The sequence below is a fragment of the Centropristis striata genome, chromosome 20, assembly GCF_030273125.1.
Source record: "Centropristis striata isolate RG_2023a ecotype Rhode Island chromosome 20, C.striata_1.0, whole genome shotgun sequence".
Lineage (NCBI taxonomy): Eukaryota > Metazoa > Chordata > Actinopteri > Perciformes > Serranidae > Centropristis > Centropristis striata.
In genome coordinates this window covers 22,237,446-22,263,280 of record NC_081536.1, presented here as the reverse complement: position 1 = coordinate 22,263,280, position 25,835 = coordinate 22,237,446, and the positions used below count along the sequence as shown (strand labels likewise).

General features: G+C 41.2%; 1 protein-coding gene across 3 annotated transcripts in view; it reads right to left on the bottom strand.

The window, feature by feature from the left end:
- peli1b (pellino E3 ubiquitin protein ligase 1b) overlaps positions 1-25,835 on the bottom strand; it is a 40,734-nt gene continuing 14,899 nt past the window's right edge. For 2 of the 3 annotated variants that reach the window (XM_059359383.1, XM_059359382.1), the window contains 6 exons: positions 19,560-19,873; positions 10,342-10,471; positions 9,178-9,279; positions 8,106-8,303; positions 7,550-7,738; positions 1-1,476 (listed from right to left, as the gene is read on the bottom strand). In XM_059359383.1, coding sequence (XP_059215366.1) covers positions 898-1,476; positions 7,550-7,738; positions 8,106-8,303; positions 9,178-9,279; positions 10,342-10,471; positions 19,560-19,642 — 1,281 coding nt within the window. In that variant the 5' untranslated portion in view covers positions 19,643-19,873 and the 3' untranslated portion in view covers positions 1-897. Of the gene's footprint in view, positions 1,477-7,549; positions 7,739-8,105; positions 8,304-9,177; positions 9,280-10,341; positions 10,472-19,559; positions 19,874-21,634; positions 21,735-25,835 lie in introns of all 3 variants that reach the window. The other variant, XM_059359381.1, reaches the window with a different exon arrangement.

Sequence of the window (25,835 nt, the reverse complement as noted above, 5' to 3'; positions counted from 1 at the left end):
GTGTGTGTGTGCGCGTGTGTGTGCTACATAGCTGCGGTATCATGGCTAACCTGCGATTCCAAAAAGATTCACTCACCGACGAGAAAACGTTTTCACTCTGACTTTAAAGGGAGGGAGCAGTCCATTCAGGCTGGCTGAGTATTTTACACAGACAAACCAGCAGACTCAGTTTCCCATAATGCTTCAGGAGGTTTCCGTTCCAAATCTATTGCTTTGAACGTGACAAGGCGAGAAGTATAACTGAGGGGTCAACACACAAAGTGAGAGCACGACAGAGGACGAGGTGTATAAATACGACAAACAGATCTGAGGGGCGAACATGGGGGAAAGACACAGAACGAAACCCTCAGAACACACCTAGAATATCTGAATAACAATATACTGTTTGTTTTTTTCAAATTAAAATGCTAAATAGTATTTGAAGTTCGGCATATCTGACAGATAAAGGATGAAGCGATGGTTCCCGGGCCATAAATAAACATCTTTGTTTAAATTAGCTCTAAGAGATGTACACAGATGTATATTGCAACAATAAACATGAATAAAAACCGTACGTTTGCACTACGGTGTGTTAGTAATTTAGAAAAATACTGTTGTTGAAAGTTCTTTCCGAGAAACAAACAAAAAGGTTTACCCAGCAGTGTTCTCTGTTTGGTTTTTGTGTCTCTGGTTTCACATGAAAATATAGAAATCTTTGTCGTCATTCATGAAAAAGCAATACAAAGGTCACTTAAAAATGAGAAAGAGACAAAAAGTCCAGAAAAAGTTTTTTTTTATCTTAACTGCAGAGGAAAGAAAAAAATCTGTGTAGCGCTCTGTTTCCACTGCAGGGTCAGCGTCTTAACAAAAAAACTCCCCGCGCCGCGTCACCCAAAGGATGCTGGGAAGTCACCCCTGCTAGTCAAGGGGTCCCTGGAAGATGAGTCTGACGAAGCCGTGCTCACCAGTCAGCTGTTGGGCACAGAAGGGGCAGGCGGCGTGGAAGGTGTGCGTGCCATGCGGCAGCGGGATCTGACTCCAGAAGGCCGCCGTCTTGTCTGAACAAACATGGCCGCAGGGGTTAAAGGCGTGAGTGGGCGGGGCGGCGTCTACGTAAAAGCCGGCCTCGCAGCCCAACCACAGCGGCACGTACGGCCCTTTGGCTCGGCACATGGGACACTCCCTCTGCCGGCCCTCCCGACCCTCCCTCTCCTCGCGGTGGTTGCCCCAGTTGTGGTAGCCGTGCACGTGGCCACACTGGAGGTAGACCCAGGGCTGCTTCTCGTCCGGCGTGTCCTTGCGACGCATGGAGGGGAAGGCCAGTGTGTTGAAGCCCACAGGACACTGCGGACGGGCAGCGTTGATCTCCTGCCGCAGCGCCTCCAGGTGTTTAAGGGTGGGAGTGCGAGAAAGGCCTTCAGCCGTGCGCCACAGCAAGGTTGCACCACAGAGATCGATGAGGGAGCCGTCAACCAGCTCCTGACTCTCCGTCTCCACCTGGAACAGAGAAACGTTTTAGAAATTAGCTGCAGTGGTGCAAAAATACAAAAACAAAGCATTTGAGTCCACCTCCAGATAGTTTTTAAGACTTTTCCATATTTAATCAGCAATTTGAATGGCAAAGAATTTAGGAAAATATATGAAGCAGCCACATATCTTATGTGGATTTTTTAACTGCTGAAACTTGCAAAAAGCGATAATTTCTGTGATTTCACAATTGAGACGATTATCATTACCAGTGGATTCCAAATGATGCACGAGTGATTATACATACATGTAGAGGTTACGGTTGGAAAAAAAAGGCTGAAGTTTAATTGAAATTAGGCTACAGAACCACTGATCTAGGTTTAGGTAAAAAAAAAACCTGTCCTTGTAAGGTGTCATAAAAGACAGTTTAAACAGTAAATAAATGTACAGAAATGCTGTAAGTGAAGCATTTACGAGGTCGAAGTGACATGGATGGACAGACAGACAGACAGACTTTTGAGTTTCCCATACTTCTTGCCATGACTGTGGTGTGTCGATAGAGTTTCAGGATGTTTTTATTGAAGTGAAATTAAGGCCACAGTGAGTAAAACTGACGGAAGCAAGAACCACCCTGAAACTGCTCAGGGCTCAGGATGGATGGATTACTGGTGCCTGAGGTCTGCAGTACTCATCTGAGCACAGTAGGTGGCGGTGTAATTCAGGACCTCAGACAGCTGTGTGATTCAGGGAGGAGGCAGGGGGCTGACAGCTGGAGGCAAGATGACATGAGGAAATTGAAAGAACAACGACGGGGGCGGAGAGACAGGACAGAAAGCTGCTAGAAAATTAATAGTCTTGATAAAGTGGTCGGTTTGGGTGGGTCACATCAGACACTGCAGGGAAATTCCACACTTTTAACCAGAAAGAGACACAAATGAGAGGATAAAAGACAAAAAAAAGTGATACACAGATGAGGGGAGGAGCAGCTTCTGGGATTTTTGTTGAGATCACTCGTACTATCGCTGGTGCTGAGGTCACCGTGTTGCTCGAGGCAAAAACATTTCTGTGGCGGCAGCACCACACTGCTGCTGGTTGATGCATCCCTCCTGGTGACAGTGTTTAACCTTCATGTGTCCCAGGAAGGTTCACCGAGCACATGTGTGCTCTTTATGTCTCACACTGATGCAGATACACATTCACATCTGCCCAGTAAAACCACATTCTTTCGACTGTTTGCCAACAAGCTGCTCGACTGGAACGGGTAAGAGTTCAGTGTCTCAGTTAAGGGAGACAGTTGTTGTTGTTTTTTCACCCCCTGTGCTCAGATGTTCTGTTGATTTCTAACCAGAAACTTCTTGCATCACATGGCAGCGTCTCTAATCAATAACCCCCCACCACGTCAATGAAAAGTTGACAACATGAAAAACTGTCTGATCAATAAATAACCACACTAAAGTTTAATGATCCGAGCACACAGGGTCGATTCAATCCACGGAAACATCCACACACACTCTCATCCTCGACACACAATTACAATTTAATTACACAGAAGCGAATCATTTATCAGCACAAAAGCTTTTATTAAACGCAGCAGGAGCTCAGACACTGTACTCATTTATTATAGTTCACAACAGCCCTCACGGCAGGCTCACAGTGTGTGTCTGTGTGTGTATGTGTGTGTGTGTGTGTGTGTGTGTGTGTGGACTGCACTGTAAGATATTCCTAATTAAGCTGGCTTCAACCTTGTGTCTAACTGCAGAAGGGCAGGCAGCTGCCCTGTTGGCAAGGTTGAGTGAGTCTGTCCAGAAACTGAAACAAATCTGCTGCACAGGGTTCATCTTTACCTCAAAGTAACTTAGAAAATATCGCCTGGTGTTTACCCTTTTAGAAAAAACAAACAAACAAACAAATAAAATAAATAAATAAAATGATATATATTTTTTGGGCTATATAATTTTCTCTCAGCAGGTGTGATAATGTGATGATTCATGACGTTTAGAGAGATTACAAACAAAGGATTAAAAAAAAAAAAAAAAAAAATTAATTCAACAGCACATCTATTAACACACACACACATACCCAGATCGCTTTTTGGCAAACTTGCTGAGACGACTTTTTTTCCCGGCATTCAATCAGAAAGTCCTTCAGCTGTTAACCTTCACTAACGCAGGGCAGTTATCCCATTTAGAGAGCTGTGAGGGGAGGGGGTGCATTACACTAGATTACAAAGACGAAAGAGGTTTGTCTATAATTACTGTGTTTTGTTAAGGTCAAAATGAAATCACATTTGGTCATCCATTTTGCAACGTCAATGTCAACGTGTTTGTTGAGTATATAGTTTTATTATATAAAGTAGGAAAAAAGGTCTTTGGGGAAATTATCCTTTTCCTCTCAGCCAGCTGGAGAGACATGTCGTGTCCGTGTCTGATTGACAGGAGCTGACAACAAGGGACAAAGGGAGCAGTTCAATATCCATACTATTTAGCGTGATAGAAAAATATTTGGTATGTCCCAATAAGTGGTAACGGCTAATGCAGTCTGCCAAAAATACCAGGATGTCCCACTGCATCTGGTTGCATTTTGCTGTATGCAAGCCAACATCGTTTTCTGGCTATTCTGACCTACAATCCTCTGCAGCAAAAGATATGTCACATCAACTGAGCAGTCTAGAGAGCACAGAAAGCTAAGGGTGATGACAGCTCATTGACAGAAACCAAAATGACAGATGGCAATGAGCAAGATGAGAAAAAAGGTCAAGGTGCAATGTTATGAGAAAGTAGTATGTCCTTATTGCATATTGCATGCAACACTATGTACTTCAAGCTAGTAAAAACTAGCACTTTAGCCTAAATGTTGTGTGCAATACAGCGGCAATCACTGAGTCTGCAGCTAGCAGCTAACAGAACTAGCACCAACAAGATCACTAGTAAAAATGGCTACAGTGGGGACAGAATAAGGGACCAGCTACCACAAGAATTTGTTTATTGTCATCAAAAAACAGAGAAGCTCAGTTTAAAACACACATGGACAGAGAGCATGACTTCATTCTCTGGTCAGGATGCCATCACTTCACAATATCTTTATATAGTAAATAGTTGCTTACTGCTGTATTAAAGTTCTGTATGTCTTGCACAGCACCTTTATTGTCCTGCATCTAAATAGTCCGCAAACTGAAATTATCAATGCACTTGCACAATGCAATATACCAGTAAAAGTTCTTTGGTAGCCTGTAGATTAGAGAAGCAAGCCTGTGTCCAGAAGGAAGATGGTTTAAATCTGGTTGGGGAAAGTGAAGGAGTAGTGTCTGTCCCTCCTTTCACTTAGCCTGGCTAACGCCAGACTATATCACAAATGACATATAGTCTGGAGACCACCTATTATCGAGTAGGCATGGTTTACGATCATCCAGAGCCGTTTATTGGGCGATACAAATGTCTATCATAAGCGTCTGTACGTAGCTCTTAGCCAATTGTATCAATTATACCAGATGACGTATGTAGAGACGACAACGACTGGGGTCTCGCTAAACCCCATTAGCTTAGCCACTAACGTGGCTAGTTGGTTGATTAGGCTTTTGCCAAATCCTGGTGGAAGCAAGGCTAAAACATCCTTTTTGGTGGTGATAAAGAAGTGTAAAGCCAAACGTTGTTCTTCCTTTAAAATAAACTTTCGTTCTAAACTATCTAGAACACTGTCTACAGCTAGAACGAAAGAGAGCTTGGTGTCTGCTGCAGCCATGTTGGATCGGTTAGCAAACTACAAGCTTCCGTCTGTCGAATAGTACGCGTCAACGTCTTGCCGTCCCTCCCCGTTCTGTGATTGGATACCAAAAGCAGGGCTAAGAATCGGCCATGGACACCATGCTGCCTTGTAGTTCTAAATGAAATTGAGCGTGCTAGGCAGCATGGGTATACCCAGGCTAACTTTCACTCCTATTGCTCCAGTGGAGCTGCTCAGTAGGTTATGCTTAGCAACCTCCAGGTGTGACTGTGTCAATTTGTTCAAGTGGTTTCTGATAAAAGAGAGGCTTCCTCTCAGTGAACATTCCCTGAATAAACAAGTGTAAAAAAAAAAAAAAAGACAAGACATACGCAGGAAACATCAGGTTCAGACTTGTGGATCTTGTGCTGTTTTGCAGGCTGCTGTCTGGCTCAGTGAGACTGTCTGCCCTCTCTGTCATAAAACACGTTACTGCTTCAAGCAAATAAAAAATTAAGTGATTTGATCAGTTCTATGGAAAACAAGTTGTCCACCAAAATAGACTGATACCAGAACAGCACGATGGATGTAAAACTGTCATACTTGAAACCAAGATAATATAAAAGATTTTTATATAATTTTTTGGTCTCTGATTGTTTATCAAAGGAGAACACAGGACATCTGATTTACAACGGGGAAAAAAATGCTGTTTTGGATTTGTGTAAACTTCTTAAGAACTAGGACTAAAAAGATTTGATTCTAGTTTGTATTTTAACATCTGTATAATAGCATTAACAATAAACTAACATGATCCTTCAAAATGCATTTCTTTAACAGCATCACCATCATTCAGAAGGACACAAGACTCCACTGAGTGGCCTCCTCTGTGTGCATTCAGCATGACAATTAAACCCCATCATGTTCTGTCACCGTACGTAATGAAAATAGGTGCTTTCCTGGAGCAGACTATCTAAATTGTCAATCAGGTGTGAAATAATGAGTGGTTCCTACAGTGGTGGATAATGCACACGCAGTTAACTCTCTGAATGGTAAAGGGTAGGTGGAGATAAGAGAGCTGTTAATTTGTGCTGCGCTGGAGAGACCTAAAAACAGGTGGGACACCAGATAAAGAGACGGATTAATGTGAGAACTGCTGACTGGGTGCTGCTGGATGATGATGTGTATGTTGCGGTTGGCGAGAATGAGAGGACAGAAAAGCCCTCATCAACCACCAACAAACTAAATCCAATCAGACACATGCCACAGGTGGCCGTGCTGATGAGAGAGAGCAAGTGTTATGATTGGCTGAGAGGCTCTGACGTCAGCAGGAGGATCCCCTTACAAGGTCCTGTTACACTCAGCTCTGACAGCCGGACCTGCTGCCATGGGGACGGCATCCCGATAACCGCCTGGCTGGTGTTAAGCTCTGACTGACCTCCTGCTGCCTGAGGCACAGAGACGGTACCAGAATGTTGGAGTGAGGGAATAAAAGACAGAAAGAAACAGAAAAAGAAAAAAGAAAGAAAAAGAAGAAAGAACGAAAGAAAGAAAGAACGAAAGAAAGAAAGAACGAAAGAACGAAAGAAAGAAAGGGACAGAAACAAACAAACTAATAAAGAAAAAGAGAAAATAAAGGAAATAAAACAGGAATAACAAAGAAAGAACAGAAGGAAACAAACACCAGAGATGAAGAAAAGAAAATCAGACAAAGAAATAAGCTCTTTTTTGTGCAGAAAAGCAGTCACTTTTTGACCACTTTTTTCATGGGGACAGGATTTGTTTTGTTCATTTCAAAGTGTCTATAATTAATATTTATAACAATGCGATATGTGAAGGGGCTGCTCACTGTGATGAACCTAAAGTGAATAATCACTTGTATCTGCAGCCCCCCTCAGCTCTACACACACATTTATAATAACTTATATTCACTGCAAAGCTGTTTTTACTCTCACTGCTCTCATGACAACGATCACAGTGACAACAGGCAGCAAAAACAGCTCTAAAAACCTCCTGTACACAACCTGCTCAGCACCAAACAACAGACAGAGACAATCAGAGACTAGCTGGTGAACACAGTGGGACATTTAGCAGCTCAAGTACCAGATATTTCCCTCAGGAGTTGGTGGAGACCAAACACAGAGATGACATTTAACTTAGAGCCACGACTCAAAATGAATGATAACACAGTTTCATTACTGCTGTGTGTAAATGAGCAGCTGTTTGCTCACAAGTTCAACTTTTGCAGGTTTTGCAGGCTGTCAGCTCCTATCCTGCCTCTTTTTTGTTTTAATTAGAGAGGTCATAATCATCATGTGGTCTCCTAAAAAAGCTGAACTGTTCTCACCTTTAGATAAACCCATGTTTGATGAATGTGGTAGCTACATGTTTTTGCATCTTTTCTCACCATCTTTCCTCGCTGCTGTGCCGAGCGGGTCTCCCGCAGGGTGAAGACGTTTCCGCAGACCGAAATCTCCCTCCAGACGCCTGGTTTGGAGTCCTGGGTGAAGCCGTTTCGAGGGTGCATCACCAACACGCCGTTGGTGGTGAGGCCATCCATTTGACCATCAGACGTCTTCCACTTAGCAGCCTTCTCCTAAAGGAAAACAAACACGCGGGAAGGTCTGATCAGGACGGGACAATTTAAAAATGATGCAGTCCTAATGAAACATCTGTAACATCTTGTCCCCAGTCATTTATCGTTCAGAGGTTGTGTCAGTTGGTCTTAAATGTCTGCATGACATGCTGCAGCGTGAAATAAACAACATTTAAAAAACATGATTGAGAAAAGAAAACAGGTTAAAGGTTTTGCACAGGAGTTTATTTTTAATATTACCAGAACACAGGCTGAATGACTCTCTTAATTTCCTGTAACAAGGTTCCTTCTCCCTTCATCTTTCTGTCTTTTACCCTCTCACACTCGCCCACACGCATCTGAAGCAACAGATGAAAGAACTACTTACCCCTAAGAAGATGTTCTTGGAGGAGTCGAAGCCCGCGGCGTAGATCCGTGCAGTGTAAGGCGGCGTGCGCTGGCACATGATGCGACAGGCGAAGCGGGAGATGGTGCTTTGGACTGACTGTGTGTCTGCGTTACTCTGGCTGCCCGCCACCGTGTCCGTCACTACAAAGTCTATAGGACTCTCTGTTGATCTACCGATCTGTGGAAGATAGATAGAGATGTGTTCGCACAAGTTTCAGACAAGATATCAAGATCACGTGAGATAGCACAGTAATCTATTCCCTCTGGGCAAGCTCGCTGGAGAAGAGAATGAAAAGATAGAGACAGAAGCCATAAAAAATTATTACAGAATATTTTCTATAGAACACAACCTTCTAAGTTTTAGAACCGCAGTTCCCTCAATGTGGAGGCTTTTGAGAATGTTAATGAGATGTATAATGTTGTCACGGAGTCTTGAACTATATTTATTAACTTTTTGTCAAAATTAAAAGTGCGCCAAACTAGCTTTTGTTCCTGTTAATTCCTGCATGCAGTGTACCCATGAACGTTCAGATAACAATCACTGAAAAACTTTGATACTAACGAAAACAAGCCAATCTGGATGGCTTGTTGAATTCTGTGTTTTCTGAACCAGGAAGCCCTCAAGAAACTGACTGGGTTGTCTTTTTCTCACAGTTTGTGGGTTGGTAGGCACTCTTGACAGCTAAATGTATGAACACAAGCACTTAAAAGTGAGTTTTTCCTGATATGTCCCCTTTAAAAGATGATTCTCAGGCTAGTTCTGGGGCTTTAATTGTCTTTTTCTTATAATTCATAAGTGGATTCCACATTTATTTGCGATGGGCACTGGGGATAAGGAAGTACAAATCATGCTAAATCTAAAAATACATGCACCATGTATGTGTGTTCAGATTTTACCTAGTTATGACTCAGTGAAGGAGTATAAATTCTGACACAGCTACTGCTGCTACTCCTACAAGATGAAGACTTTAAGTTTAAGTTTTTATGCTTCTCACAACACAAGACATTGTTTTTCAAAACTGTAACTGGTTGTAAAATCCGAGGCTTGTTACCTGGAACATGTCTGTATTGCTGTCATGGGTGTACTCCACCACCACCGTCTGGGCTCGAGACAGAGTGTAAGAGATGCTGTGCTGGTCTTTGTTGCTTATGGCCTGAGGGGACAGAGGGAAGAAAAGATGAATAAAGAAGAGATAAAGAGACAAAAGCAAAGACCTTTAGATGCTCTCACATCAAGCCTGCAGTTAAAATGTGTCTGAGGATTGAACCTGGAGGTGCTTTATAGCAAAATCGCCTGCTCACTGATCCTTACAGAGAACAATAGATACAAATAGGAAGGGTGGGGTGGGTGAAGAGTTCAGTTATGTAGTCAGTTGCTGGACTAAACACAGCCTCGACTTCTTTTCAGTCAGTCGGGACCACCCAACAGCCTCTAGAAGACTCTTTAAATTACTGCAGCTAAAACAATTGCCTCTGTGTGCATGTGCATGTGCATGTGTGTGTGTGAGAGTACAAATGTGTGTCTCCAACCTTCTGTTCATTAACCAGATTTCTGGGCGGCCTTCTAACTAACGATGGAAACACACGGACATGTGCTTTCCAGCCTTTTGCTAGAAAACGCTCAGTTACCTTCCATTGGAGCGCTCACATCAGTTTCCCTTATAAACCTTCAGCGTGTTCCAGTTAAACGCTGTGTAAAAACCAACGTTTAAATACCTTTTAAACTCCGACAGAGCCTTGTACCTGTGCTTGTGTTCCCGCTTTTTTTGCTAACTCAGGGGGGAGCTTTGCTTTCTTTTTCCTGTTTTGTTGAGTGTGAGAGTGTGTGTGTGTGTGTGGTACTTTATTATCACAGAGCAAACAGCATTTAAATAAAGCCTTTGGTGCAGACGTGCAGGCCAAATTCACTGAGCTGGGTGTGTTTCATTTGATATTATCAGACAAATAAAATCACAGACTTACAAAGACGGCAATTTTTAGGAGAAGTAGAAATTTCATTTTTAACTTATGGATATGTATTTTTTTTATCAACATGGTTTTTATATGAAGACCATAGCCAAGAAGCTCACTGACATTTACCACAAAAACTTTCAGATCAAGAGGAAAAGAACTGAAACTGCTGATGCGTAGGGTTTCAATAAGTGCAGTTTTGCGATTCATGGAATGACTACATGGCGCTGTATTGTGTGTTTGTGTGTGTGTGCGTGTGTGTTCACCTTGGCTGCCTGTGGAGAGCAGGCGATGTGAACTGTGCTGGGTTTTACCCCGTTTGCCTTCGGTCTCTTACAAAGTGCAAAGCGGCTCTTGCGTCGGCCTCGATCCCCATTGGGCAGAGAGCCATTGTACCTGCACATACAACACATACAGCATACAGCATACAGCACACACACACACACACACACACACACACACACACACACACACACACACACACACACAAACAAAAACAAACAAAACAATAGGACATTATTGTCTGTAATACACTGGAAAAGACAATCATTGTGGAAAATACTTGAGGCATTTCAGTACATTCCCTTTATGCCCCTAAGAACATATGCGTGCACACACACACAAATTGCAGCCTATACTTTTCATGCATGCCTTTTCTTTTAACAAAGGCACATCATGTCCCCATAAACAACAAAGCCCTCCAAACATAACTCCAGAAAGGCTGAGAAAATAAACACACAAAGAGACTCATTTAGCCTGATATGTGGCGGAGGAAAGGAGAATAAACAGAGGCGTTCCCCTCCAACAGAATGGAGTCTCTGTGACTCCCAACAGCACCGTGACTGGGCCGTTCTGTCTCTGTGAATGTGAGCGTGTGTGTGTGTGTGTGTGTTGCTTAATATCCTAAAGTAAGAAAACATTCAGAAAACATGCGTCATCTCCAGCTATCCCTCAGTACATCAGCAGTGTGTTTGCATGTTTCTGACTGGTCTGCAGCTGCTGCATTACAGCCGGAAAGAAGTTAATTCTTCCCAAAAAAAGTAGGGTTGACAACAATAAAACAAAAACTACAATACACTTTGAAGCGATTAATAGTCGTTGCATAGCCAGACCTATCTCAGAAAGCAATGTCGGCGCTGGAGATAGATCTGGCTGCACCTTTTATTGTTCTGGGATACGGGAAAAATCGCTTCTGGTTGTTTGTATTTCTTTAAACCAACACAATTATCTTGGTGTTGCTAAGCCCAAGATGCAGCACAGGTGCCCAGGTGGGTAGAGAAGAACTACGTCTTAAATAAGGTAGCCAAGGGCAAACTAAGTGATAAACAAAAGCAAAATTAGCGGATAGATAAAACAAAATAAAAAAAGCTGTCTTTATTTGCTACATTAGCCAATGAGAAGTTTGTTCATATTAATGTACATTTGATTATACACATCTGCTTTTTCAGGAAAAAGGCTAAAAAAAAGAAAAACTCTTAACAGTTCAACAAACATACATAAATATCATAAATTAGAGCATCATGTGCGTACACATAGAGGAGTCTTCAAATAAATACATAAATAAAATAAAAATACCGTCAGAGAAACAGATTCTAGTCCAGGACATATTCACAATTAACTCCATACAGCACCTTATTGCTTTAGTACTCAAAACAAGTTAATACTGGAGCTCGTGGATTAAAAACATGCCAGTTTCCTGATTTTTGCCATAATTTTTCCAAGAAGTTGACTTTCGTTATCCTGTTTCACCACTGACGGCAGAGGTTTGAGCCAAAATAAAATAATCACCTGTGTTGTCACTAATATATAGACATGCAACAAGTACACCTTTTCTCTTTTCCACAGCTCTATTAGGGACACTGTAAACAATGTAGCTATACTTCAGGTCTCTAGGTATAAATGTTTATACATAAATTAATGTATACATGTGAATATGAAAAACATCAGTCACTGTCAAACAGCGAACACAACCAGGTTACACAAGGCTTAATTCCTTATTGCACACACACATGTTTTGGATACACCATTACCAGTGTGAAGAGATATTCCCGCTAACAGGACCACAGCTTTATAAACATCACCACATGCATAAACACTGCTCGCTACTTTAACATTGTTTTGACATCCAGAAGCCACAGAAGTTACGGACTCCTCTGGCTTCACTCGTATACTGCAAATATACTCAAGGGCAATAAATGTAGAGATATAATACAAGAAATACACTAGATTAAATTTGCTTACAGTTCTCAGCTAATGTTTGTTGTAATTAACTCAGAATTTTTTGAGACCGGTAATTCTGTTATCATTTTATTTGGGGGTCTCGTTCTTTGAAAAAGTCAAGTAAAAAAGATTTAAACAGAACATAATTTCTTTGCTCTTTTATTAGAACTTTTCAGAAGGTTCCCACCAAAGCAGAAATAGCGTGGTAACTTTACAAATACTGGACAACACAGAAACAATGTCAAAAAAGCAGTTGTGAGAAAATCACAAGAGAAAACACTGTGACTATGGCAGAACTAGCCAGGCTCTACAGCAGTGGTGGAAAGTATTCAGATCCCTTACTAAGTTAAAAGTACTAATACCAGAGAGAGAGAGAAATTAGTCAACTACAAGTCCTGCATTCAAAATTTACTTAAGTAAAAGTACAAAAGTATCAGCTTCTAAATGTATTTAAATATCAACAGTAAAAGTACTCATTATGCACAATGGCTCCTCTCAGATTGTTATATATATCAAAATTTTATTGTATTATTATTATTATTATTATTATTATTATTGATGCATTTATGTAAGCAACATTTACATTTTCTTATGGTAGGGTTGTTTTTAGTTACTTAATACTGTTAAGAGGTTTAATTTAAAAAAAAGTCTAATCACTTTGAACTGATCATTTTTTATGTAAAATCTTGGCCTGAAAAATAACTAAAGCTGGCATAAAAAGCACAATATTTGCCTCAAAATGTAGTGGAGTAGAAGAATGAAGTTACATAAAATGGAAATACTTGAGTAAAGTACCTCAAAACAAGTACTTGAGTAAATCGGCACAGCTGGAACGTGACGTTGACCAATCAGACTCTTGAAATGAAACCACCCATTGTACCAAGTCCAGTAGAGACAGCACAGACAGGTTGTAAGGACGCCCAGCCTACAGCTAAATGTTTCTCAGAGAGAGCAGATCTACTGGGATCAGGAGACGCTGGGAGGGTTTATGAGTAACCATGGTGAGGGAACAGAGCCACAGCAACGTTTGGGAAGAGTAACCATGGCAAAAGCGTAACCATGGTGAAGTTTAGCCCGTATCCGGAGAGAGGGCAGGGCAGTCTGCTGGAGAAAGCTCAAAGTGTTGCTGGCAGTTCAAACCAAGGTTCCCATGGGTAGCAGTAAAGTGTGAGTGTACATACATGCATCCAAATATTCTCAAAACAATGGCCAAAGTTTTGCAACAAGTTTATGTGTGTAAGTGTGTGTGAGGCAGGAAGAACCAGAGTTAGGAAAAAGTTAGTGTTTGTGCAGACACATACTGTATTCAATATCCACAATTAGCAACAAGCATGTGTGTGTGAGTGTGTTCCCTCCAAACACTAGTAAACTGAAGCTCGGTGTGGAGCAACAAGCTACTACTTATACAGTAAACCTATAAAAACATAAAGACAGGTTTCGGGAGTAATTACTGCCTGTGGCTGAGTCACTCTGTGTGTCTCTGTTTACATGTGTTAACATTACAAAAGGTTATTAGATGCTGCCAACTGTGTAAAAAATGTTTTTTAAATAATTCACACAAAGCCATAGAGATTTTATAAGGCTGATATTACATAACAAAAAGATGACAAAATGTTGTGGTGTGGAAGGGAAGGAGTGCTTCTTTTAAGGAGCTCCATTTCCATGTGTTAATATGTACCATCTTAGAAATGACCAATATTCTGCTATTGCAACACAGCTGTGGTGCTGCAAAACATGGGACACTGCACTTTAGGTTCATGGCATATGTGAAGATTCAACCCACACACACATTAAAAAAGCACTTGCGTAAACATGCATGTGTACAACTATACTGTGGTTATACAGAATCACACACCTATATAGAGAGACAGAGATGGATTCGGGGGGACTGCAATGTATCCAGTGACGTCACAGTTGTTTAAAAAGCCACACGAGTGTCCAGTACGCCTGTAAACAGACCGTCCCCAGAGACACTGCAGCATTCCTCAGGATTAGGCCATTAGCATCGCTGGGCTTCAAACATGATCATGTTGAACGGGGGTAAGCGAGGAGACCAGACGCAACACTGTGCGAAGTGTTGATGGGATTCTCCGTTAGCATTTGCATGTGAGAGCCTGTTGTTGGTCACACAGGAGCCTCAATTAAATAAATCCATGCACTTGTTTCGGCCTGCTTGGAAAACCAGATGGGTGGAGTACGCTACAGCTGAGCAGTTTAGTTAGCACAGTCATGAAAACAATTTACCACAATTGTCCTTTATCTAATAAACCAAGTGTAATTTCTGCATGCAGAACATGCAGAGCAAACAGATCTCAAAGCCAAAAGTAAAGCAATGTTACTAACATCCTAGTGTATGCTATACCAAAGTTAGCCTGGTTTCAGACTTCTTAATCAGTGTCCGTATATCAGTAATTTAATTTAAAATAAAACGCTAAATGCTGTACTGTGAGTAATTTCCAGCTAAATCATAGGGTCTCTCAGGGTTTCCACAAGCCCGGGCGGCCCGCTGGGGCTGAGTTGACTGCTTGTCGAGGCTGAGCATCATGGATTTGTTCAAATGTATTTTTAAACTCCTAAACTTTAAGGTCAAACCCAAAGGTTGTGTGTGTAACATTAAAAAGAGAGAGAGAGAGAGAGTTTGTGTGTGTGAGGGTGAGTAAGTTATTAGGGCCTCGGGGCAATCGCACGAGCACTGGTCCCATACAGCAATAGCTGTAGGGCCCGAGCACTACTGTTATACTGTGGATATTTTCTTCTTCCTCTTCCGGACGCAATTTTTTCCCGCTACTAGTCGTACAACTTGAAGAGTTGCAGGACAAATTATATATCAAAACGTGCGGTTTGATCGGGATCGGTGTGCTACTACTTTTCTCTACAGAATATGAATTTTTCGCGACGTAGGTCGCGAAAAACTGCCCAAAATTTTGCATTGAAATGAATGGGATGGCCGACAAAAAATGAGCGAAAAAGAACAATTATAATAAAAACAATAATTTAAACGTCTACTTCTCCGGCATAATTTCACCTAGAGACTCCATTTAAACTTTAAACAGTAAACACAAGTCTTGTGTATCGGTGTATTAATCCACGTTCCGATAGGTCATATAGTTTTTTATCAATCCCTGTTCAATGACCATGATCATTTTTGGAGAAATTCTGAGATTATAATGGGTGTGTATTACACAGAATGTTCGTGTCACAGTGTGTGACATCATCGCCAGAGTGTAGATGGAGAGGATAAATTGTCAAAAAATAAATTTGAAAACTGCGCTCCAGGCCGCAAATTCCACTCTACAGAGATAATTTATACATAGAAACGTAGGAAAATTTGTCTTCTCACTCACAATCCTCTGGTAAAGCTGTCAGAGTTATAGTTTGGGCGTAGGACGCACAGATGCGCCACCACCATGCACCAACAGCCTAAATGGCTCCCATATTAAAAACGCAGGAAGATTTGGGAAAAAGGGATATGTAACAGTTTTTTAGATCCCTCTAACAAAGCAATTTTTTCATTTTTCTTAAAAAAAAACATATGTAGATGTTCAAGAAGAACTCAGGATGCTCAAAGTGAAGTCTGATTAATGATAGGTATTATGGTTTTGCCAAAAATGCTTTCTGTTTGAGGCCAGAAATTCCAGTCTGTCTACCTCTGCTGTCACTCTGCTGGAACAGGTGTCAGTTTAGTCAATTATGTTGATTGCTTTTGATCTGATTGCCTTTGATCTTTGATGTGATTACAGTTACAGATACATACATACATACACACACACACACACACACACACACACACACACACACACACACACACACACACATGCGCGTAAGCGCGCACACTCCTCACACATGCATACATATGCTCCAAACACACACACAGGTAACTTTATGCGATTTTCGCTACACACACACACACACACACACACACACACACACACACACACACACACACACATTGAGGTTAAAGGGCATAGTTTGAAATCTCTGAAGAATCTCATCATAGTGTACACATACCGGCAGTAGCCCCCGTGGCCCTTTCAGAATTTCCCCAGAGGAAATTTTCTAGTTAGTAATATTATAGCTGTGAATGTAGCATAGAACTGTTTTGTCTGTGATTAAACACTACAACTCCTGAAGACCCAAACCAAGTCCCTGTGTCTTGCTTTGCACCTGCTAATTAAAATGAATGGTTAGCCTTGGAGTTAGTGACAAATTCTGCCAAGGCTCGGTTATGGTGGACCAGCTAGTCTCATTTTAGTGACAATTCGCTTTCCAAATTATTCTCAGCAGTCATCCCCACACACCCACCAGGTCTAACACATTTCTGTTGGAAACCCTGGTCTGTTCACAACAGTCAATTGAAGTGAAGAAGAAGAAAGCTTTTGTTGTAGTTGCTGTGTTAAAATTAAACAGTTTGTCCTGCCACAGAGTGTCATTGTGATGGATTCACTTCCCTGGTAAGAGCATGGTACTAATGTCATGAGGCTTAACTCAGACTGCAGCCACACACAAAACACACTGTTATGTGTACTGAAGTGTTCACTACACTCAGAGCAGCCTCACTTCCAGCACAGTGTGTGACTACCCATGTCATCCAGTAAAAAGTGCCCCTGTTGACCTTTTTAAAAGCGTGGCCTGACCTAGAATTAAAAAAGTAGGAGCGGAAAAAGCAGAGCAAAACGGAAAACTGGGGTTCTCCCTTGTAAAGGCATGAGGCTGCGTTTACTGCTCGCTGCGTTTTTTCCACTAGGGAAAATTTCCACGGCCGGTCATCTCCCTGACAATACCGCTCCAGCACAACCCAGAACAACAAACTGTGAGTCAGCTGTGAAACCAACTGTGTGTCTGTGTGGGACATGAAAAATGTGTGTGTGTGTGTGTGTGTGTGTGTGTGTGTGTGTGTGTGTGTGTGTGTGTGTGTGTGTGTGTGCGTGTGTGTGTGGTACGTGCACAAGTGTGGTGTGTGTGTGCATGTAAGGAGTCTTTCCGACATCTGCATTCCTCTGTGGAGTGGGCTGGGACGGGGAGTGGAGTGGAATAGCCCTTTGGGGAATAAACAGGAGACAGACAGATAAAGGAAGTCCTTTACTGTCAGTTGTTATTGGAGAAAGCGTGTCTGTGTGTGTGTGTCTGTGTGTGTGTGTGTGTGTGTGTGTGTGTGTGTGTGTGTGCAGTTATATGTCTTCTATGCTAATGCAGGGTGGGGTGGAAGGTTTTTCCTACAGCTGAGTATGTGGACTTGGGTCAAAACAAATCTCTGGAAGCAGAGTAAGCCAAGGTGTTAATGAATATCCAGTGCTGTTCATGATGGACAAATTGATCTAATCTGGTAATATTTCAAGCAATGTGGTAAATCTCCAAAAGTACTAAATTCTAATTTTTAACAATCTGTCAGAAGTCACAGTGCATGACCCTGTGCATCTGGACAAAACCATCCCAGCGGTTTATGCTGTTTTCTGGAAAAGCAATTCTGTCTTATCTCTTGGATCTCTGCATTCGTTAAAATCTTGTGGTCAACTCTGTAACTGTCTGCTGAGCTTGTCACAAGATAAAAGCAAGTTTATTGGCCAATCAAAGTGTGTCTAAATCCTCACTATGCCCTCCCTCAAGACACTTGGTCTTTTACCACAATACATCTTTTCCTCTTTGCCACCACTACTTCCATTGTTCTGTTTAATTATAATGTGGCATCATTGGCATATAGTGTAAACAAAAGAACAATAAAAAGTCACAACGAATAAAATCGTGTGCTGCATTGTGCTCAAACTGACTGTATAGCTGTAATTTTGGCTTTACTGAAGTGCCCTGTTTTCTGGTAAACATAAATTATGTTTATATTTAATGTTTCTTACCAAAAACCCATCATGTGTATTTTTGAGGTCTCACAAACGTGCCAACATTTTTACAAAATTTTCTTCCTCATAAAACATTTTTATTTTAAATCAATTGTTTGTCTTCTTCCCTGTCTGTTGGCAAAATGCTCCACTTCTTTGTGCGTTACCTTCATTGTATCGAGTGTGTGATTTGATTCATACAGGCAGATTAAAGGAATAGTTCACCTAAACATCTATATAATATGAATTATAAATACAATGCAATACATGTAGTTCTCACCTCCCTAGGCTCTGTATTGTCCCAGAAAAAGATTTATATCAAATGGCATTAAGTGAAGCTGCATGCCCAAAATATGAAAGCATATCAGTGTAAACAGACTTTGATGGAGGCCAAACAAAGCATTTCCGGTGCTTCATTTAACAATAGTTGAGGAAAAATAGTTGTTTGGATTTCCCTGAGTCCACATATTCCTACAAGATTTATGGATAATAATGCACATGAATTTTCTGATTGTTTTTCTGATGTTTCATAACCTTTCTTGCTCTTTTGTGTAATGCTTTCATTTTTCAGACAGACACTCTACTTGCTTTGGTACCATTTGATAGAAAAGTTTTTTCCCTAGAGAGCCTAGGGAAGTTGGCGCCACATACAATTTATACTGTTTTGGGTGAACTGTTTCTTTAAGAGGTCAAAAACTGACAAATTGCAGAATTTAAAATGAGATGAATTAGAGATGAATTTGGTTTCAATAATGTTTCAGTAACTGTCTTCAGTATACACACCACAAGAACTCAAACCAGGAAACACACATGGGTGGGTCAGAGTTTCAGGTCCATGTGCAGAGCAAATTCATGCAGTTCCAAACCAGCACTCAAACACTGGGAGTGCTGGGAACATGACTGAGATAGCCAGCAACTGCAACCAACACATCCAACCATTATCAACCATGACTCATAAATCCAACAATGACCAGAACAGACAATCATGGCCAATACACACAGGTGACGTTAAAGCTGTGCAACATAAAGGAGCTGCAGTTCTGACGCTAGCACTGCTCACCAGGGTTTGACCTCCCATTATGAGGCTCAAGTGCAGCACCCATGCCGTTTTGGACACCACTAGCCAAATAAATGTAAAAACAATGTGGAAGTACAATACCAGCTAAATGACTTTTCCCAGATCCCAGATGAGTGTATGGTCATAGCATTTTGGGTGCTGCTTATTTTTTATCTGCAAGCTTTTCCAAATTTTAATACACAGATTTGACAACAATAATGGACCAAATACATGCGCCGGAGTCTTCCAAAAACATAGGGAAAACACTGCATACCATGTACTTTCTTTGAATGCACACATTTAGGAAATTAAGGGCATCAGGATACATTTACAAGTGTTGATGTAAAGTATAGAGTATGTGTAAGTTATTGTTGCTTACCCAAGCACAATGAGCTCTCCATACTTCACTGGCACTTTGGTGGAGGCGGTGGTGGAGATGTTTTCCTGCTCCGGGGAGTACATTGGGCACGGCTGATTGAGGTTTGGAGGAGGAGGAGGAGGGGAGGCAAAATGGGTGAGATCCAACAGGGTGAGGGACACAGGAAGGGGAAAGGAGGGGAAGGGAGGGGGGAGGTGCTGATCGAATGGAGCACTGGGGTAAAGGAGGAGAAGGAAGGGGAAGGGTCAACTGAGCCTCAGCTCCACCCTCTCATGCTTCATGTGTCCGTCTCTCGCAGCACCACTTGTCCTGCCCTGCAAAGTGAGAAAGAAAGGATTGACACAAAGATTAGTGTCTTTATTCAAATAGAAGAAGCAGGGTTCAAATGCAATATATATCTTAAAATGGCATGTGATTTCTGGATTTTGATTTCTACAGACCTGTGGATGGCTCTTACAGTTTCTCATGACAACAAAAATCCTGACATGACTTGGTGTTTGTGTGTAAATAACCTAGTTTTAGTCCTTGCAGTATGCAAATTTTGATGTAGGCCATGTTCAGACAGACAAGATGATTCTCAAGTTTTATTTCATATTAAAATGATATCATGAGTTTTGGACATTTACAGACATCAAATAAAAAAGCCTTCATCAGAGCATCAGGGAAATGACTAAGGTCGGGGAGTACATGTGGCTTGTTATTCTTGCTGAGTGAGGTGGGTGTCTGTTAACGCTGACAACTCAAAAATACACACAGCTTTTTAAATACACAGGAAATCACAGCAAGGAGCAGAAAGAAAGCATGTGTGAGAGAAGAAGGCATGAGAAAAAAGGAGAGGATGGACTTCCTGTTGCATCAAGTGGAGAATATCTTGGGTTTAAGTTAAACTCATGACCTTTCGTATATGTCCTCCAGCCTCCAGCAGTGTTTCCCACATATTTAGAGAGTTTATTGAGGGCTGCCCAGGTATATTAACTGCATCGCTTAATGTTGAGCGATGAGGCCCAAATCTTCTTGCCCTTCATTATATATTTGTTATATAGCATAACTTCTAGAAATTCAATCAATAAATATACTACGGTTTGCTCAAACTTCGCTCCCATGTGCAAAGGTCAAAATGTAAAGCGTTGTCCAAATATCAAACTATTACCATGGCACAGGTAGACACAAGCAGACATTTTTATACTGTGTTGATAATATGTCATAATATTTCCCAGCCTTCCTGAGAGAACAACACCATCCATGATCGATTAACTATCTCCTCTTGCTCTACCCCTCCCATATCCGTTTGTTCTGCTATTGCAAGAAGGACCGACTGACAATCCCACATGCTCACAAACAGACAGAGATGTTCTCTGGTATTATGTTAAAAGATGTGGAGAGACTTCCACTGCCTTGACAAAAAAATGTGACTATGCTACGTTGTTTCAACGTACGCTGAACATGAAACAACATTATCCATTCCCTTCCAGGCATCCTTCCTCATATGAGGCAGAATATTTCACCTACAATTCCCAGAGTGCCTTTCTGTAAAGAGAATGCAAAGCCACACATGAATAAAGCATAGGAAGTAAAGTGTTTTGATGATGAGGGCGCTCAAATCCTAAACACTTCCACTGAAGAGATGGAAGGCTCATACGGTCCCATTAGACCGAGTGGGAGAAGTTCATGCAGAGGCCTTCCAAGTGAAAATCTTAGAGTCAATGTCAGACATAAGCCTTAATCTAGGCTATCGGTCATAATTTGAAATGCATTTGTTCATTATTTCGAAACTTTACGAGTAGTTTTCTGACTGGCCTGTTTTAAAGTGTTTATGTCCTACCTGCTCATGCATCCTCACAAACTATTTCACTGCCTCACACATGAAGAAGTAACACTTTGAGTTATAATTCACATCCTGATATCTCGCTCACAAAGTGTTAACATTGTGTTAACAATGGATCTATATTCAGCGTATCACACCACGGCATCAGTAAAGCTGAGCGTTATTAACAGTTTCATGAAACACAGTGAGAGGGAGAAAAGAGGATGGAGGTGAAACAGACAGAAATCACACCACCGTTCAAAACATTCACCTTAAGGACTTCTTGTAGTTCATCCAGCAACTTCTTATTAAATCTTTTAAAAAGAGTTCAGCAGGGGGATAAGAATGGTTGTCAATCTTTCCAGGTTATTCTGAGATCAGGAAGGAGAAAAGGATGTTTTATTCAGGATTGAGGCAATAAAGGCAAAATGGAGGACCTGGAAGAGTGTGCAGGAAGAAGGGGGAGGTGAAGACGGGTGTGTTCGATGCAAGCCTCTGGACCGCTTGCTCCCCTGACAGAAGGGGTTAATCCCCACACACTCACGCACACACACAGCATTGTCAGTGCATACTAAAACACTATGCTCTTAACTGTGTGCATTTAAAATCCCCTCTCTACACTCATGTGCACACAGTCATTCGTGTCAAGGGAGCTGTTTGCTGTTGCCAGGAATTGATTCTTACCTATGGATCCAGGCACTGAAGACCACAAGAAAAATAGGTCTGAGAGTGGAGGGGAACAGACATCTTTCAGTCTCAACTCTACTATTATCAAGAACTCAATAAAAACAGCAGCCAGAGCCCATGTTTCCCCCCATTCTTCAATCACAAACAGTCTTTCTTCTTGCATTCTCCTGTGTGGCTCAAGGACGTCAACCCACCCAGCCCAGTCTCACTGGAAATAATCTTCATACTCGACCATAATTCCACACAGCATCGTAGGGGCAAAGCAGCCAAAAGTATGGTCAACATTAAACTTCTGGGACTTCCATCCAACTAAAGATGAATAATGTCTGTTTTATACTCAAAGCTCCACTAATCGACATTTTATATTAAAAATAATGGCTGGTGGAGTGGGAGCAGGAACAGTTTTAAGTGACAGCTTCCTTTTCTTGAATTCAACCTTTACTTTCTACAAACTAGAGAAACAACCTATATCAATTGTTTTAATGAGGCTTTCATTGAGACCAAAACAGACATTTTGACAATCATCCTTTAGACAATCATCCTTTAACTGGCTGACGAATTTGTTTAAATTGGCATTTCTTGTGCACATGTGTTATATGTATGGGTGCGTATATACTTTTTTTAAGTGTGTGTGAGTCTGACTAAGCTCCCGGCCCCTGCAACTCCGCATGACACAGACCTTGGTGTGGCTGCATGCCAGCTGCTGCTTAGCTACCGAGACACACAGTCCTACAACAATAGATCTAGGGCTCGGTGAGACTGACTTTGCGGGCCGAGGTCAGGAATTGTAACAGCGTGCTGCTGACAGCATGAACAGCAAACTCACACTTGCAAAAGCCCTCGTAAAAACTTAACTGCACGGAGGCACGGATGACACCTGCTATTCCCACTGGCTGCCAACGGAGCACAACACATGACAAACAAATGCACATGCAAACAGGCAGGAGCAGCAAACACATAAATATGTCTTCATGTTAACACAGAAAGAGGGAAACAGCTGCACTTTTCCTTTTGAATCCTTCGCCTGGCTCAGCCACAGTGCAACATGTCAAACTGTCCTATTTAGTGAACACGTATGCCAAAGAGCAACCACATGCCATGCCCTGGGAATCAGACCTTGGATCAATCAAACAGGTCACACCCAAAGTTAACAAAGTTCTCTGCAGGATTTAACCCTATAAAGCCTGAACCATGAAATAATTGCCAGAAAATTCTATTTTTAAAAAAAACCTGCTGACAAATAAAAATATATATATATATATATATGAATTTGCATATATGAATTCTAATTTGTATCATATTTGATACATTGGGTCTTTTTGTGCAATTTGTTGCTCACAGTTTTTCTTGAACTAACAGAAACATATAAAACCTAATATTTTTAACCAATGAAAACTTTGACTTTCCTTTTAGCATTTCCCTTAAACATACAAAATATTTTTTTTCCATATAACACAATATCATACATCTGCTGATATAAAGTTTTCATGCAGCAATGACAGATCCACCAGTGGAACCAGCATTTCATTTTTGCTACATCTGGTATTTTTGTGCAATTTGTTGCTCAGTTTGTTTATCTCCAACACATCATCAATGCTCAATTTTCTTGCCATCTAAAAATACACACCAAAAAATAGTTTACCTAAGTGAGAAAAAGACTGCATGTTGCTTTATTTAATGCATAATGTATGAAATGCAATAAAATGACAACTGACAAATTTTCAAATAAGTTATTGTGTAACAAATATGATACATTTGGCTTTATAGGGTTAAGTCCTGTTGAGTTAAAAGGTGTATAATGCTTGACACTATGGTAAGTCAAAGAGTGACACACTTTCAGTATGACAAAACTCTATGGAAACAAACAACTTAACCAGAGGCAGTGTTTCTTAGCTGGTATGAACCAAAAACGGGTCAAGGGATACTATAACAGGGTCATGGACAAAGAGGACCTCAAAGAGGGAACCACAGTATGGTGTTGACTAATCTGATAAGTCTACTGCATGGCCAAGGTAAAAGGTCCTGATTCATAACCAGCCAAGAACCACTGGGCTTAAGCTATTGGCTCATGTGACAACATTTCCCATACCTGACACCTACATCCCAGATTGTAAAGAAGTTGGGAAGATTTTTAAAATGTTTTATGCTTTAAAATTTACCACAAATAGTGACAGTTGATACAACTGATTTAAGAAATGCTGTAGCAAAATATGAAGCAAACGGGGCCAAACTCTAAGAAAGAAAAAAAAAAACACGTCATGCTCCAGCTCAGGGTACAAAAGACAACCAGGACCTCCAACACAGTGTGACATCTTCATTACTGGAAAGTGGTAATGATATCCTCCAGGGTCATCAGATCAATAAATAATAACAGATGCCTGGCATGGACTCAGAGAGGATGACCTGTTTCTGGCTTTCTGGATTTGTGGTGCTATTTAATATGAAGCACACCTGCTATCATGTGAAAAGACAACAAACTGGACTTCATAATAATGTAAATAGTAATAGTATATAATAATGCCTAAATTGTTAGGGTTGTAATTTCATAAGTAGTAATATATTAATAAAGTAATATTTCTGTATTTTCTATTGCTCATCTGTATTCTAGTACCACAACTTTAACAAAACAACTTGCTGTACACAATCTGTTGTTCCCATGTTTATTTTCCTGCAAACTGACCAACCGCCTTCGGAGTGTGTGTTAGCAACCTGTCGGTTAAACATCCGTTTTTTATGTTTTGTTATGACACTCCAAGAACTTTTGATATTCTGCCTGCTGGGCTAAAACTAGGCATCAATACAAAGTAGGCTGAAAGTGGATGACAGTTATGTCAGTATGGGTGTTTAAAAATGAGAACTATAAGGGAGGAAAATAGGGCTCATCTTCTTACTTGTGGCTGCTGTGATCTTTGTCAAAGCCCTTGATCAAGAAGGTCATCAGATATCTATTCGTCCCAGTATTACGGGCTCTCACCACATCCTCAAACACTCTGAGGCTTTTAGGCGTTTCTCACCTTTCATGTTCCCTGTGAGTGACTTGCGAGCAAAAGGTTTGAGCTCCCCAGCTATCATGCTGAGCAGCAGAATCACATGTTCTTTTTTTAAGCTCACAAAAAATATTTTCCAAAAACAGAAAGTCTCTCTTCACCTTTCTCTCCTCTTCAGTCTTTTCATGTTTGCATCCCTTGTGACAAATGGCTCTTTCCCTTTATCACAAATAGATGGGGAGCTTTGTCACAAAAACATCACCTCTGTACAGCACCACTGTAGTTATTTTCCTTTCTCATGCCCACAGCTCACTTTACAGAGAGGTGCCCAGTACTAGGTAACAGTCCCCTATTAAGTTACATTAGTGCAAATGCCAGGTCTGCAACCAATGAGACAGAACATTTTCAAAGAACACTGAGTAATGTCTGCTGTCAAATAAAAAATGGGCAGAGCAAGACTTAAAAGGAACGAATGACAATCAACTGGCACAGCAGGATATGACATGAGATAATCTAGAACAGTAGTTTTCAATCCGTCAGGTTCTTCTCCCCACACTGACATGATATGTGCTACATTTTTTAATTTAGTGACGAGATGATGAATGTGAACTAGAGACTAAACTACACATGGTGGGAGAGAGCATGCTCAGCTGATCTTTGTCAAATTCCCTCTCCAGGAGGAACTCCAACCCACTTAACCCGTGTCCTGTTGGGCAAACATTCTAAGTATTTCAGCCCAGTGGAAGAGAAAGGCATACATCCATGTGCTTAAACTCATGGCCTCGAGAGGTAATTGCT